The sequence below is a fragment of the Ostrinia furnacalis genome, unplaced genomic scaffold (genome assembly GCF_004193835.3).
Source record: "Ostrinia furnacalis isolate ACB-3 unplaced genomic scaffold, ASM419383v2 OfSCF0155, whole genome shotgun sequence".
Lineage (NCBI taxonomy): Eukaryota > Metazoa > Arthropoda > Insecta > Lepidoptera > Crambidae > Ostrinia > Ostrinia furnacalis.
In genome coordinates this window covers 227,031-243,480 of record NW_021130394.1, presented here as the reverse complement: position 1 = coordinate 243,480, position 16,450 = coordinate 227,031, and the positions used below count along the sequence as shown (strand labels likewise).

The following is a 16,450-nucleotide window of genomic DNA, read 5'->3' as shown; positions in this document are numbered from 1 at the left end:
TCTGTGATATGATAGGTAGGATTATTAAAAAGAAAAAGAAAATAAAAGCACTATCATGAATTTACACGAACGATTTTAAGTTATTAACGTTAAGTTTAGCTCATTTTGTCCATTTTTAAGCCTAAACTGTCTCAGAAGATCTTATCTTATTGCCTAAAATTATTAGGTGTTTTATAAGTGTATGGGGATAAAAGGCAACAGGTAACATAAAACCAACTAAGGGTGTACATACACCATGTTTTTATTTACAGTGACCCCTCCATAAAAGATAAATGAATGAAAACATCTCTTAAACCATAACCCCGAAATGGGTGGAGGATGAAATTATTTTCCGGGTTCACATCTCTCGGGAGTGGTCCTACTAGGGTCACCATCTTGTAATTTGGGAAGTCCTGGTTAAAAGACGGATATTTATTCTAAAAATGAACTATCTTCTTTTGTTATTTATTTTCCTATAGTGCAAAAGCCCATACAAATATTTAACGTAAAAGAGTTCTAGGATGGCCGAAAGTCTATATCTAAGAAGTCATAATTATGTCCTGTCAAATCCAGACGCATGGTAACCCCAGACCTTACAGGCGTAAAAGCTTTATTACTGTAACTTCGCTTATTGCCACTTCTGTATAACTCAAATTTCTGAAAGATCCGAAAGTTATTTGGCCTTGAAATTCAAAATTATTTCTGAAACAGCTGCTGAATAAGGCCGGGTCAAGACGGGTGTTGTGTGTAATGCAATCTACCGTGTAATGTAAAACGAATTCTACGCGTGGACGGCATCGCGGCACTACGAGAATTACATGTAAAGTGCTGCCTTTAATATTTCCATAAAGCCGGATCTAGACGAGTGTAACGCGTAATGTAATCCACCGTGTAATGTAATGTAAATATTATGGGCAGTACATGTAATGCTCGTAGTGCCGTCCACACGTAGAATTCTTGTTACGAGTACATTACACGTAATTTGTCTATGTAATTGCCTGTATTTGTGTGATGTCCATTGTAATAAATGTATCTTTCTTTCTTTCTTCTTTGTTTCTAATTTTACATTACACATTACACCCGTCTGGACCCGGTCTTACATTACACGATACATTACATTACGCGTTATACTCGTCTGTACCAAGTCTAAGAAACAAACAGTTGAATGTTTTCGAAAATTGTTTTTGTTGAGTAGCCAAGTAGCCATCAAAGTGTTTACTTTATAAAGTTTATAAATCTGTATGATTCCTTTTGTGGTATTTCAATAACATAAGTATGCAAGTAGATATATCTACGAACATAATAATATTTCAAAGCCAATGTAACGTAAACTAGGGCGCTATCTTTTTTGTAAGACTATGTTCCTACGCCACAAGCATTAGGCGCCTGGTTTCACACGCACACTCATTCGGATACAATATGAACACCTAACAATTTCAAAGGTTTATGCGCATTGAATCATGGATTACACTTAACTAGGTACTTAAATTGACACGGAAGACCAGGGTCGTGACATTATCTACCTACTGAGATGCTACGATACTATGCTGAGTGGATACCTTTTCAGTATCATTGTGTACATCCATTTTTAAAGATCTGTTTATGATAAGTGTTGATACTGAATGATCATTTTTTCTATTTTCTCTCTTACATTAACATGTTTCAGGAGATGTAATTCTGATGATATTTCACTTATGTTCTGGCAAACCCTAAAGTATGAAAGGTATGTGAAGCCTCAGGCCGACCTTTTTTAGTACGCTTTCATTTTTCATTGTATTTTCAAGTACATAATTACCCTTTTTTGACATTCCTAAAATTTCAACAAAAATCAAAATCAAAATCAATCAATCAACTGTAACCTTTTTGGTCAAATATTAAAAACGTACGCTTCTTAACCGCCAATATAATCAAGATTACTTATCATTTCATTAGATTGTACCGCAACGTACGCTTAGTCTGAGTTGCACCATCTTGCTTTAACTTTAACTTTAAATCTTGCTTTAACTTTTTTAACAAACATCAAAATTCTGTCAAACTCCATACAAAAAGCATTATTGTTAATGTTACGGTTAAGATAAGGTGGTGCAACTCAGCCTTAGTAGATTAATTACAGCGGTTAAAATTCCCACTTTGGTGCCAAAATTTGCTCGCACGTATTATAGGGAATTGGCTACGGTCTATATTATTAATATTCAATTAAAAGGTGATTAAAGTTAGTTTCTTGCTTCAGGAGAATGTAATAATAGGAACACCATACTTGAAAGCTTTGCTTCACCACATAGCAAATATTAATTTTCTGTTAGGTAGAACTATGTAACTAAAATATTGCCACATTAATAAACAAACAAAGGTAAGGTCTTATAAATTAACATAATTAAGTTTTTTTAAGAGACTGACGAAAAATACTCTTGAATAACTGCTAAAAGATATTTGTACGCGTAATACTACAAGCTTTAGACGGTATTTCTCAAAATGACCTAAAAGTTTGTTACGCCGACAAAATAATGTTGATAAAATTGAATTTTACTCATCCGAAGAAAATTACACCAAATTCACAGATGTTCAAAACTTTATCCCACTCGTACTACTTAATATGGCGGAAAATCACGCCAGTAAGTTTTAGTCTGAAGTTTTCAATCCAAAAGTAAAAATCATGAGTAGCAAAAATCGTGTCGCGAATTTACATATTTTCATAACTTTCAGGACTCGGCGGGCGTAGGCTAAATAGATTTTGCACGTGCCTGCAATTGAGATATATTTATACAGGGTGTACCAAACCCCGTTTAATCTCACCGTTTGGTTCCGTCTCGTGTATACAGGGTGACAGGTAAAGCGATACATTCCTTCAAAGGGGTTAAAGTAGAGCTTATTTGCAGTCATTTAAGTCATATGACACCATGTCCGAAACTTGTTCATTTCCAAGTTATTCAAGATTTAAGTATTTTTAAAAAAATCTTCAGTTTTTATGTTAAAATGTACCCTTGTAATGAAGAATACGAAATAATGATAACTTTTTTGTTGTATTCGTATAGCTAAATAACAAGATTGACATTTTAAATTAAAATTTGCATGAAAGAATCGTCATTACTCAAGTAAAAGCTAAAAAACCATGTATTATTTTGCAAAAAAAAATTGTTTTAGGTAATTAAACGAAGAATTTCCAAGAAAAAATGTATGGAATGTTGTGTACAAATTACAGAATTTAGTTCCTTGATTCATTAGCTATTCAAAAAGGTACAGGTGTTTAACAAACACTACTTAATTATTTTTTTATTTGAATTTAAACGTCTAGTTTTTTATGAAAGTATCTTACTAGACGTTTAAATTCAAATAAAAAAATAATTATGTAGTGTTTGTTAAACACCTGTACCTTTTTGAATAGCTAATGAATCAAGGAACTAAATTCTGTAATTTGTACACAACATTCCATACATTTTTTCTTGGAAATTCTTCGTTTAATTACCTAAAACAATTTTTTTTTGCAAAATAATACATGGTTTTTTAGCTTTTACTTGAGTAATGACGATTCTTTCTTGCAAATTTTAATTTAAAATGTCAATCTTGTTATTTAGCTATACGAATACAACAAAAAAATTAACATTATTTCGTATTCTTCATTACAAGGGTACATTTTAACATAAAAACTGGAGATTTTTTAAAAAATACTAAAATCTTGAATAACTTGGAAATGAACAAGTTTCGGACATGGTGTCATATGACTTAAATGACTGCAAATAAGCTCTACTTTAACCCCTTTCAAGGAATGTATCGCTTTACCTGTCACCCTGTATTTAACATTTATACGCACACACATTTAGACTTACGGTGGTTGAAACCATTTCTTCGTTAAACGGTCAAGACTTCTAGATGCCAGCCTGCAGAATGTTCGTAACCTACGAAAATGTTTGTTAATAGGTTTCACATAATGAATAAACAAAGTGGACTTTGATGTGCCTTTAAAACTCATCTTTCGACACATATCTTGTGTCGCAGGTGCGGTCCAACTGGTTTGTATTACCATAATTATTTACCTTAGAAAGCCACGATGTCCTAACTTTAAAAACTTACAAAAACCTTAATTAATATTGTGGTAATATTGATCCATCTGTAGGGTACACGAAAAAATATATAATGATTGTTCTCTCTCTAAGTACCTCTAGTGAAATGTCGTATCTTATGAAAGTTTGTTGTCACCACAAGTCCTCGAAAGAAGTGGGTGGGTGTAATGTATTTGAAATTTAGTGTAAATATTTAATTGTTGATTATGGATTTATAAGCATATCTAAGTAGATATGCACTACACAATTAGCCGAAATAGTCGTACCTAGAACCAAAAGAAAATATGATAATCCCTAAAGACCGACGAAAACATTTGTACGAATATAATATTTAGTTAATCCAAAAAAATTAAACTCGATCTGCGGCAAAGATGTGCCGTGAACACAAGAAGCGATAATTCAAGATTCTACAAAAACTGAACTAAACCATGCACTTTCAATTCCCAGGGACTTGGAAAATCCAGAGGACAAAAAGATAAAATAGGTTTTCAAATCCTTAGGACAACAAGCAATCTGAGTACAATTAATGGACGAGACAACATTGAGTCTTCTACTTACCTATTGATTTACTGTTCCACGCCTCATCTATCCAGAAAATAATCCAATAAATCATCACTGGACTCCTGAAAATAGCTAGCTTGACGACTCACCACTGATTTCTTATAATAAAAGCTAAAGGTCACTGACTGACTCACATACTCATCACAAAATCTCAGAAACTACAAGTGCTAGGAGTCTCAAATTATGCACGGGGATTCCTTTTAGAACTTAGGTGCTCACTAAGAACGGATTTTACGAAACTCCACCCCTTACGGAATAAAACAGGATCAACGCGTACCTACAAAGTCGCAGCCCAATGTTCCTGATAATTTAAACGTCAATTAGGTACTTGTAGTACCCTGAGCTGTAACGGTTAATTGTCAATTGCTAACTTTCCAAATACTATTAGTGCTTTGTGTGTCTAATCGTTTCACGTTATTGCCAGCAGTTAGATTAATTACGATGCTTAGGAATATATTACATCAATTAAGTTTATCTTTAGGGCTATCTTGCTTGGTATTGGATTAGAATCACAATAATTATAAAATTGTAGTGTAAGAAAGCTGTATAATATGGCTTTATCCAAGGCTACAGGAATAAGCGTGGCTTTTGAGGTAAGCGTAACGGAGTTTGTCATAGATGTGTGTCTACTTAGCTAATTTTCCTGGTTATGTTTAAGTTATCATTAAGAAAATATCTCCGCTAACCTCTCCAGCTGAGCTAAATAATTTTAAATTCTTTAGGTAAGAGGACTTTCTAAATAAATTAGTGAACAGGATTTAAATTTCACTTTCACTCTGTATCCACAAGATCATTCGGATAATATCTGCCGGTATCGATCCAAAAGATAAGATAGCTGAAGGTAATTAATTGTATCTTATCTGATGTAACAACAAGCAACTTCCTATAATTAATAACAACTTTCGTAATAAATTAATGCTTAGAGATAATAGTCCAACATCTCAATAAAGATGTAGATAGAAAACACTAATTTGTGTAATTTAAATAAAGCATTTGATAATATAATAATTTGAGTTTGATGATGAATTTGAGCTTTATGGAGTGCTCTATGGATGTTCTAATAACACTTGTGACATGACTTCTTAAAATAAAATCATCTCCATACTGAATTTGAGTCAACTTTAGTCTGTACTGTCTCAATATGAATTCGCAAGAATATGGAGGTGATTTGTTTTGAAAGTTTGTGGACTCAGAAAAGGAGTCTTCGCAAGTTATTAACAGCTAATGAATAAGAGGGAACGAATCCAATTGCATTTAATAATAATAGTAAATCAAGTTCAAGACCAAGCTGTCGAAAATAATCGAAATCATTTTTGAATCACTACGATGAAAATACTTAATTGGTTGTTTTATGATGTAGGTAGGTAAAATTCAAAAGTAAAGACATAGTTTCTAAATCATCACTCTACTGTCATCGAACCAGAAGCCGTGATGTAAGCAATAAGCATCCACCTTATGAAATCGATATTCCTACTAATCGTTCTTTTATACAGCCACGCAGATAAATTCCTTGCCTATTTTATGTACAAACAGACAATCCAAAAGCTTATAAGTATAAGTAGAGCTTCTCAAGCTCGCTCCATCATCCAACACGTTCTTTGTACGATAAAAGATAAGTCTGTAAGGTTTACAAAGAGCTGATATGAATCAGCAAAACCAGTGCAAAGTAGATTTATGTTATAGATGTTAACAATGTCCTAAAAAGATAAAAATCCTATTAAGTATTCCCTTTCATCCTCATTAAACTGAGCGAACAAAAATATAATTTACATTCTACTAAAGATACAATGTTTGTAATTAAGCAGTCTTGCCCTGCGGTGTTTTTCTTACAAATGTTCTAATCAGCACTGTTAACTGTCCTGGGCTTCAGGGTGTGTGAATTATACGACATCACCTTGCGATTTAGTGTGACCAGTCGAAAAACCGATTTAATACCTGGTAACAATTGACAACCTTTTTGTCGACGTCATACGCTATATCTGGGTTACCTACGCCATATCGAATGACAAATGATCGAAAATCAAAATATCGAATACGTTTCATCGAACGATCAAAATATCGAACGATCAAAATATCGAACGATCAAAATATCGAATGCTCAAAATATCGAACGTTCAGAATATCGAACCATCAAAATATCGAAAGTCGATATAGGTAACCCGCTATATCTCGCTCAGAATGCAAAGAGGTGATCTTAGAAAGGTAAGAGTACTTACGCTTCGATATCGTCTTCGTCCTTTTCACTCTTCGGCGGGACCTTAATGGTGTCTCCCTTGCCGATGACACTGATGTCGCACTTCAGGTAGCCCTTCGGGCCCGCAGCCACGTCGTCGGGGTCCGTGAGCAGGGCCCACTTGTGGTAGAACTGACGGTCTGTGGACAAACGGTTGGTTAATTCTCAATCTTAGCTTAGGCGCAGACCATCGGTTTTTCGTCGGCCCATAGTTTAGTCGGGCAGTTGATCATTATGGGCATGTATGGAAGTGCGCACATTACACCGATTTGATTTGGCCGATTCTTCTTACAATTTAACCTAAAAATCGATGGTCTGCGCCTAGTCTTATAGTTTACGCAGTCTTCAGTGTCGTGGCATACACATCTATGACTTATGCTGAGTTGGGGACCTTTTTTGTCCACTTTTTCTAGTGTGTCAATACACTCACTTTTGTTATAATATGTATATGTGTGTCAAAATTTCTGAAAATAAATAAAGATGTTAATATCTGTTTGTGAATTAAAAAGTAAGTAAGAACGTATGATAACTTAACTTACTTAAACTTGGGCAATTGGTATGTTTGTTATATAAAGAAGCCCTCAGAAAATATATTTGTTTATCCTCTTCTATGTGCAAGTGTACTCATTACACCCTTTTAGATATTTACGGTCTTATTCATAATAAAATGCTAATATAGGTTTAAAACCTACATTAGCTAAAACGTTTGATAGGCTTAAAACACTCTTATAAACCTCTGATAAAAAACGTTATTCATAATCGTTTATAAACCTTTGATAGCTAAAACAGAGTTTAATATTTTCTTTCCACAGACTATACAAAAAGAATGAACGAAAACAGCTTTTTTGGTGATTTAACTTGATGGACCATGTAAAATCATAGACAAATCGCAGAAAAAAAAAACAAAAAATTGGCAGCTGTGACGTTTTACTTACTGACATTGACATTTGGCACGAAAATTTAATAAAGTTTTCGGTTTTTTCGATCAACTCCCAAGTTTTATCAAACTTTTATAAAACTTGGGATTGTATGTTCTGGATTCTGTACCTCTTACCCTGTACTCTGCAATAAGCTCTTACGACGACCCGGCTAGTTACATCGGATACTAATTATGTCCATGACGAAGGAGAACAGACCGCCTAAAAGCTCACTGTCGGCTGACTTAGGCCATGGAGGTCACCAGCATCATCTTGTACCTGAAAATGTATGAAAATAATTATAGCAGCCACGACAAAGGGATAAAATAAAACACTTTTTTGTGCTTACCTCACGACGTCCCCAACATCTTATGGCCACTAAAACTTGCAGTTCAGGACACGTGCCACCACCTCTAGCGCTCTGAACCAGATCATCTTCCACCAAATCTATGATGGTGCGCACTGTGTCCTTATTGAACCTATATTTTATTTTAAAATTTAGGTCCCGCAAATCGAATGGGTTGCTTCGTTGGCGGTAGAGCTTTCTACGTCGCGCTGGGTCGGCATTATTGGCTAAATGCACAATTGCATTTATAGCATTCATTTTCACAAGCAAGGATCACAGCAAGGATATTTTGAATAAATAAACCAACGAAGTGACATTCATATGAAATGACATTTATAAAAGTTAGGTTAAAATAGGTTTATTAGAGCTTTAAACAAGGCCCGAGCTCTCGATAACTTATCACACAGATAAAAGAGGATTTTAGCGCTAAATGACGATTATGAATAACAATTTTTATCAAACGTTTTATAAACCTCTAATAAGCATTTGATAAAATGTGAAAAATGATTATGAATAAGACCGTAACACTTGCAACACTCAATATAATGCATATGTATTTCAGGCTAATCAATCAAGCATTAGTTCCGCATTAATTTAATGTGTTTATGCAAATGCCAGAGATTAATAAGATCAATTAATCCTAAGTGCATCATCAGTAAGCTCCTCGTTATTAGATTCAATTAGTTCACTCATGATTGAATCTGTCTGTATGTAGGTAATTGTGGCTAATTTCTACAGCACTTGACCGACAAATTGATTTGAAATAAAGTGCCTTTCTGCAGTTTGTAGCCAATATCTACAAGTCAATTATTACCTTTTTCATAAAATAGAACAGAAACATATTGTCAGAAAAGGTACAGTGGCTAAAATAGGGTCTCTACCCTGCATAAAATCACCTAGAAATACAAATGCATAGGGAAAAATATACAAAACTCAAAGCTCTCAAATAGGTACTCGCTTCGGCCGGGTTTCATTAACAGCTTGTGATTAATAGATTCGCCATGCTTCTATCACGGGTAATTGTATTAATATGCTCTTGGGAGGCCTTTGAATATTAATGTCCGAGGTATCTATATACCTTGCTCTAGTTGCCGATCTATTTTATACAGGGTGTTAGGTAAATGGGTATATGAGCCGACACTAGCCCATGTTAACATGGTCATATAAATGGTATGGTGAAGTCAGAAAATTGTCATTTTAATTATTGAAATTTTCATACAAATCGGATTTTATAAAATTTATTTTGTATGAAAATTTAAAAAATTAAAATGATATCAATTTTCTGACTTCACCATACCATTTATATGCCCATGTTAACATGGGCTAGTGTCGGCTCATATACCCATTTACCTAACACCCTGTATAGAGGTCGGATACCTGAGGTACTGCCCTGTACTACAATAAACCACATCAATATCGATTCGATTCTTTCGCTCACTAGCTATAAGTGATGAAAATTATCGCATGTTTGGCAGAGTTAATACTCGTATTAGACGAAGGATTTCAAAATCAACTTACACCAGCACTGAATTGTATCAAAGTACTAGTTATTATTGTAATAATATTATATTAATAGGCTTGTACACGTTATCGCCATCAATCCCTATTTTTTAAGTGACGCCTATAATATTTTGTTTTCATAGGGGTCATTTAAAAATTAGGGATAGATGGTGAAAACGGGCATTAGTGAATTTTTTTGGGAATCAAACCTGTCATAGCCCTATTTTACATTCATCCCATTTGCCCATGGAGGTGTTAGACGATTTTTTGTCAGTACCCATCACTTAAAGGATAGTAGGATATACGAGTATACCTAATTGCCATTATCTTTTTGACCCTAAGCCTCCGTTCCATCAAAGCTTTGGTGGAAGTAAAGTACATTGTCCGTGTCAAAGCGGCTTTCCTTACAAAGGCACGCACTGCACGTACTTATTCTCGAATCGAAAGCTCTAGTACTCAAGTAGTAGGTAGTGTATCATTTTTTACATGGTAGCAATCCTGTCAGTAATAATAATAACTTTTTTAGTTCACTAAAACAAAGCCTGAGTACCTACTTAGTTTAATTTAATTATTGGTCGGATCTTTATTGGTAAATAAACAGAAGTAGGAGTAAAGACTGAAAATATGTTTAAAAATTAGTTTGCACTTGTACATTATAATACCAACTTTGGTATTATAATTTTTCCTTTTCAAATCTTTAAAGATATTAAGCTCGGTATTCCATTTACCTAATTGAATTTGTCTTGAATGATAGATTATTATAACTTTTTCTTTGGGGACCAAATTCATTATGCGGAATAAAATATCCAAAATGGAAGGCACAGGTGTATTTAAAGCCTATCATAGCAGGAAGGGCCGACTTTAAGCTTGGCTTTCCTGGGCATTTAAGGATCAAGGGGCCATTTTCCTTTAAGAAATAAGAAAAACTGCAAAAAGACATTTTCAGTACTTAAACAACTGTTAATATGTTACTGCGCATTCATAGGTACAGTCACGGAATGAAAAGGTTCGTCAGTTTTCAAATTGATTCCTTCAACGAATCGCTAGCACATATTACCTTTTGAAACTATGTTACAGAATAATCTCGAGTTAGAGAAAATAATCTTTAACTGTTCGTCAGTAAAGTTCAAAATTATTCAGATCAAAGTTGTTTGACGATTTAACTTGTCAAGAAGATTATTATGATTGACAACCTAAAACCTTCTTGTTGGTTCAACCTGCCATTATCTATTAAAAAAAAAACTGCATTTTGTAACATTGCACTGATGGGATAGAAAAATAAACAAGCAAAACCTTATTCGTTAGCAAACTTCATATTTATTTAAATGTTAGCAGCACTGTTTCTTGCACGGTTATGGTGGTTATGTTGGCAGGTTTGACTCTTACAATACCTAGTGCAAGCGGAAACCGACACTAAGGTGACGAACCTTTTCATTCCGCGACTGTACATTACTGAGGGCTGAGTTTACATCAAACGCAAATGACAAACAAAAAATGATTTTAAATGTATGACGGATTGTAGAGCGCCCCTAATCGTTCAAGAACTAAAATTTTCAATCATTTTTTTAAACGCGCACACTAGTAAAGTGAGGACGTTTGATGAAAACTCACACTCAGCCCACTGTAGGTAATTATTTATTTGAGGGCCTAAATGGGTTCCTCTCTGCGGGGCCCAGGGCACGTGCTCCTCGCCTTGGTCGTTTCTAGTCGCCTTGGTCGTTTCTAGTCGCCTTGGTCGTTTCTAGTCGCCTTGGTCGTTTCTAGTCGCCTTGGTCGTTTCTAGTACCCAAGGCGCCGACCACTATGCGGCAGAGGGAACACCCCAGGTTTTTAGTGGGTTCGAGCCCCACATAACCTGCCGTCCCCCGGCGGTAGGTATGGATAGGCCATTTTAAAAAAAAGGGCACGTGCTCCTGCTCAGTGTCCAGTGGGAAAAAGGGACAGTTAATATTACTTGTAATTACTCGTAGCTGTCATGACTTAAACGTTTTCTAAGACGCTTTGTCGATAATGCTTTCATTATCTAAGTAAATTGTTAATTTCTTTAAAAAAAATTCTCCATTCGAAAGTAATTTAATATTATTTTAATGGAGTACAAGGAATGAATCTTCAAAAATCTTAGCTTTTGAGTGTTCAACAACAACGTAAATCTGCTTAGCGGATAATAGAAAAATAAATTATGCGTATGATAATCAGTAATTTTTGTTTTCACGTTTATTTTTTCCTGTTAAGAGCATCTAAATTGGGTACTTACACACTTCAAAGTGAAAGTAATGAATTTCGGGAAGCACCCATCGTGGATTCGACTGAAAGTTTACATTTGTAATCGCGTAACCTTGTCATAATAATAAAGTAATGTGAACGGATGACGCCGCGGAACATCAAAATAAGTAATGACCTAATGGAATCCTTTATTTATGGAAACGAAATAATATATGACGTAGGCAAACCGCGTTTTTGTTTCGTCGCAAACATTGGCTGGCAATGTGGCAATACATTTTCGTTTGTGAACTTAACATTTCTGGTCTTTAGCCCAAAGGCTGATTTTCACCACCTAACTTATAAATATTTTTGATTTTGCGTTTACACTAAGTAACGAAGAAAAACGAGTGCCTAGATCACCGGTCGTCTCACATCCCGTTTCTCGCTAGCCCGTAATCTACAAGTCAATGTTTGTATGTTCGTTAGCTTGCATTTGCAGTGCCATGATGAAACGAGCACCTGTCTAGGCACCCAGTGAGTCCTGTGACGTATCCAACCCTCAAGCGCTAGTGTTACACCAGGTAGCTTGTGTTAGATTATCTAAATTGAATCGTAGGTTTATGCCAATAGCGTCCTAAGTTAAGGAGTTTAAGGTGGATTTAGGCTTGCCTTGATTGGATGGCTCGACAGAGATGTGTACCATTGTCCTGAGAATTGCGGAAATTGCTATCGTCTTTGGATTAAAATTGATTTTATAATTTATTGTTAAGTCTCGGTGCGAGATAATTAGGAGTCATGCTAGATTCAACATCATAATTTGTGCGATGCGTACGATCCCAATACAACTAGTATTGGGCCCCAGCCCATGTTCTGACAGCGAATCCTGAAGTAGGTGATTGCTTAAACATACATATAGGTCCCTTTTAATTATGTCGGCCTAGTAATGCCGAGAGGTCCCGGGTTCGATTCTCGGCTGGGTAGCAATTTAAATGATGAATTTTAATTTCTGTGACGGGTCTGGGTGTTATTAGGTATGTATAATGTGTATATGTATACAGTGTGAGTCACGTGAAAGTGTACATATGAAAATAGATGAAACTAGACCTATTTTTATCGACAAAAAAGAGGTCAAAAATTTTTTGAGATTTTTTTTAAAAAAATTATTGAATTTTTTTTCTTCCAATTACTTATTGTAAAGAAAACGTAATAACTTTTAAACTAAGCGGTATATCCTGATAAAATAAAAACAGTAATAATGCTAAATAACAGGCGATACTAAAAAAATACATAAAATACACAAAAAAGGCCAACAAATAATAAAAAATGATACTTTTAGAAAAAAATCTGCTTTTAAATTCGTGTTTTTTTGGTTATTTGATAAATTTCTCCAAAAAATGCCCCTATAACCGGTGGTTTTTACTACTTTGTATTATTCTCTATCGTATTACCTTCGTAAAACCAAAAATCGCATGTCTCTATCCCTATCACAACATTTGCAATGATCGTTTGAACTAAGCCTCTCCGGGCGCGCTATTCAACGCTTCGTTAACAACGAAACTGAAAATGGCTATATTTGCATTATATGACAATGCTTTATGCCAAATTTCAAGATTCTGAGTTTACGGGAAGTATCCTGTAGGTTTTGATTCCTTTGCGAGTGGCGAAAATTTGTTGAAAATATCGACATAATCGGCTGTATCTTTTGATTGGCTTGGCTTAGAAGTTTGATATTTTCACAGCTTAAAGGGACAATAGACCTGAGTATTTCATGTGAATTTCAGCTTGATACGTTCACGCGTTCTTGAGATAAAGGGTCTTGACAGACGGACGGACGGACAACAAAGTGATCCTATAAGGGTTCCGTTTTTTCCTTTTGAGGTACGGAACCCTAAAAATGGATGTTTTGTCACTGATAAGGTAGGGTTGCCAGGTGTCCGACTTTATCCGGACATGTTTGGCTTACGGTACTTGTCCGGCCAAATATTCCCTTGTCCGGTGTGTCCGGCTTTAGTTATACTTTTTATGTGGCTGTTGCGGCATTCGAAAGTCAAGTCACAGAATAATATCAAGCACACATGCGCTGATGCGCGTATCGGGCTACCGATTCCAAGATGATAGTTGATAGTTACTCACTCATCAGGTGTGCTACTAATTGTACCTACTCCTCCGTAGCTATTAAAAAAGTATGTCCGGCTTTTATTGTTAAATGTCCGGCCAAATTAAGCGAGTCTAGCTTTTCTGTTTTTGGACCTGCCAGGCAGCCCTATCCGCGACACACACAGAGTAATCCTCACACCAGACGGGTCGCAAAGAGCTTTCAAGAGTTTCACAATTAGCGTGGTGGTAGTAACGAGGAGTTGTGGCTATTTACACCCTGTATAACAGCTGGCAAGCGCGAACAGAGTAAAGTGAAGTTAAAATCGGCAAGTTCAATAACCCTATTACTCTTAGGAGAGCAAACAGAACAACATTTGTATGAGTCGATCAATGTGGATTATCTCTTTTTAACACGCTTTTTATAATTTTTAACTGAGTTGTCAAGACATAAATCTACAGGGTGTTAGGTAAATGGGTATATGAGCCGACACTAGCCCATGTTAACATATGCATATATGTAAATGGTATAGTGAAGTCAGAAAATTAATATCTTCATTTTAATTATTTTAATTTTCACACAAATCGGATTTTATAATATTTATTTTGTATGAAAATAAAAATAAAAAAAATGATGATATCAATTTTCTGACTTCACCATACCATTTATATGCTCATGTTAACATGGGCTAGTGTCGGCTCATATACCCATTTACCAAACACCCTGTATATGCCTATAAGTAATATGAATGTAATACTTCCTATCGGCAAAATACAAGTTAGAGAGATTTAACCAAGTACCTAACTATAAAAGTAGCAAAATATTTACAAATTGTTATTATTTATTCAAAAATAAAGGAGATAAATAATATTCTTGACTTTATGAGTATACTTACTGCTCTTCATTTGTAATGTAGGTATAACGAGATAATGTTGTGGAAAACGTTTTTCAACAAAGTAATTATTTAATTTTGCTTTGAAGTGTTAGAGTAAATTTTATAAGAAAACGAAGTTTCTTAGATATTTTTTTAATTGCTCGTGGAATATTCACAAATTAACATAATTGATGTAGCAAGTGTCTCACCTGTGGTTTTGTAAAACAACGCCTATCTCAGGGGTGTAAGACTGACCAATATTTTTTTTCCGACATTAAAACCAATTATTTAATATTGTAACGTACCTGGTTGACTCCACACGGTGGCAATGTCCAGTTTGAAGCTGCCCAGTAGCTTGTTGGCACGTAGGATGTGCCGGGAGTGGAGCACCTGGAAACAAGCAGCATGTCAGTGCAAAAAGAATTTAGAAGGTGCTGGATATATTTTCCAGCGGCCCTTATTATCTATTTTTGATGTCAGTACAAAATAATATACTTGTATAAGTACTATGATCCTTTGGTCCAAAAATGAAAGAAGTACTATAAATAGAAGTGGCAGCTGCAATTGAAGCTGTTTAAAGGAGACTATATGCTAAGGATATCGGCACGACACGATAGACAAATATGCCATAGAACGTATTTATTAGATGTGATTGTAATTTAATAATCTTTTCTTATGTAGAACCATCGAAAACACATGTATTTATGTAACATTTGATTCTTCGGACAATTAAAGTCAACAGTAGCTGCGAAAATAAAAAGAACAGGCAATATTCTAAAGCTAACAATATCGAGGAATTTGCGTGCCGCGGAATATGGTAATAAATAAAATTGTATGTGCTTCACCTCGCGTCGCATATTGTGTTAAATGAACGTGGTCGCAGGGCGCAGGTAGATTATTTTAGCATAAAATAATGAAGTTCACGCGGGTGCGACGCGTGGAAATTGAATTAAGTGTCACCAATGAATTACCTACAGAAAAATATTCTTCCCATACTTAACTGTTAAATATTTGATCGTCAGAATGTTAAGTTATTTACAAAAGAATATTTGAGTTTATTGTCGCATTAATGTACGAACTTGGAATATTTGTTGCAACTTTCCGTAAGCACCCAATTATTCATAAAGAACCTCGTTGGCGAGCTTCCAGCTAGTCATTTCTCATTCTAAACACCAAATGGAGTTCTTTGGAAAAAAAGTCAACAAGATGAGACGATGAGCGTAAAAATGTTTGATCTCAAAGGAATCGCATCACAGCCGCGTTCACACTTGGTGTGTGAGATTCGAATAGATCCGGATTATCTGCTTAACCGTACTTATACGAGGAAAAGGTATCGTAAGTTACCGAAGGCTGGCGGAAACAGCCTAGAAAAGATACTCTAAATGTTCTTTATTTCGTTTATGCCCTCTTCAAATCAGTTTACAAGTACCGAAGACATTTTGGGAGATTTCCTCAAAAAAACCGACCATTGGGGATTTATTGATAATTTCAATAGAACTCAATGGGAAGAATAGAATTATTAATTAGACGCCAAGAATAAGGAAGATCTCTTTCAATATCACAGTAAATACGGCAGCACGATGGTAAAAATCTGAAGCGTCGGAAGTTTAGTTTCATCAAGCTTTAAATTATACTCAAAATTAACCCTCGAGGAACTATCTAGGTACAGTCAGGCTTTGACCGTC

At 35.1% G+C, this 16,450-nt stretch overlaps 1 protein-coding gene across 1 annotated transcript in view; it reads right to left on the bottom strand.

The window, feature by feature from the left end:
* LOC114353094 (otoferlin) overlaps positions 1–16,450 on the bottom strand; it is a 132,548-nt gene that overhangs the window by 13,256 nt on the left and 102,842 nt on the right. Inside the window, exons 8-9 of the mRNA XM_028304925.1 lie at positions 15,071–15,155; positions 6,815–6,971 (exon numbers count right to left, since the gene is read on the bottom strand). Of these exons, the coding sequence (XP_028160726.1) occupies positions 6,815–6,971; positions 15,071–15,155 (242 nt within the window). The remainder of the gene's footprint in view (positions 1–6,814; positions 6,972–15,070; positions 15,156–16,450) is intronic.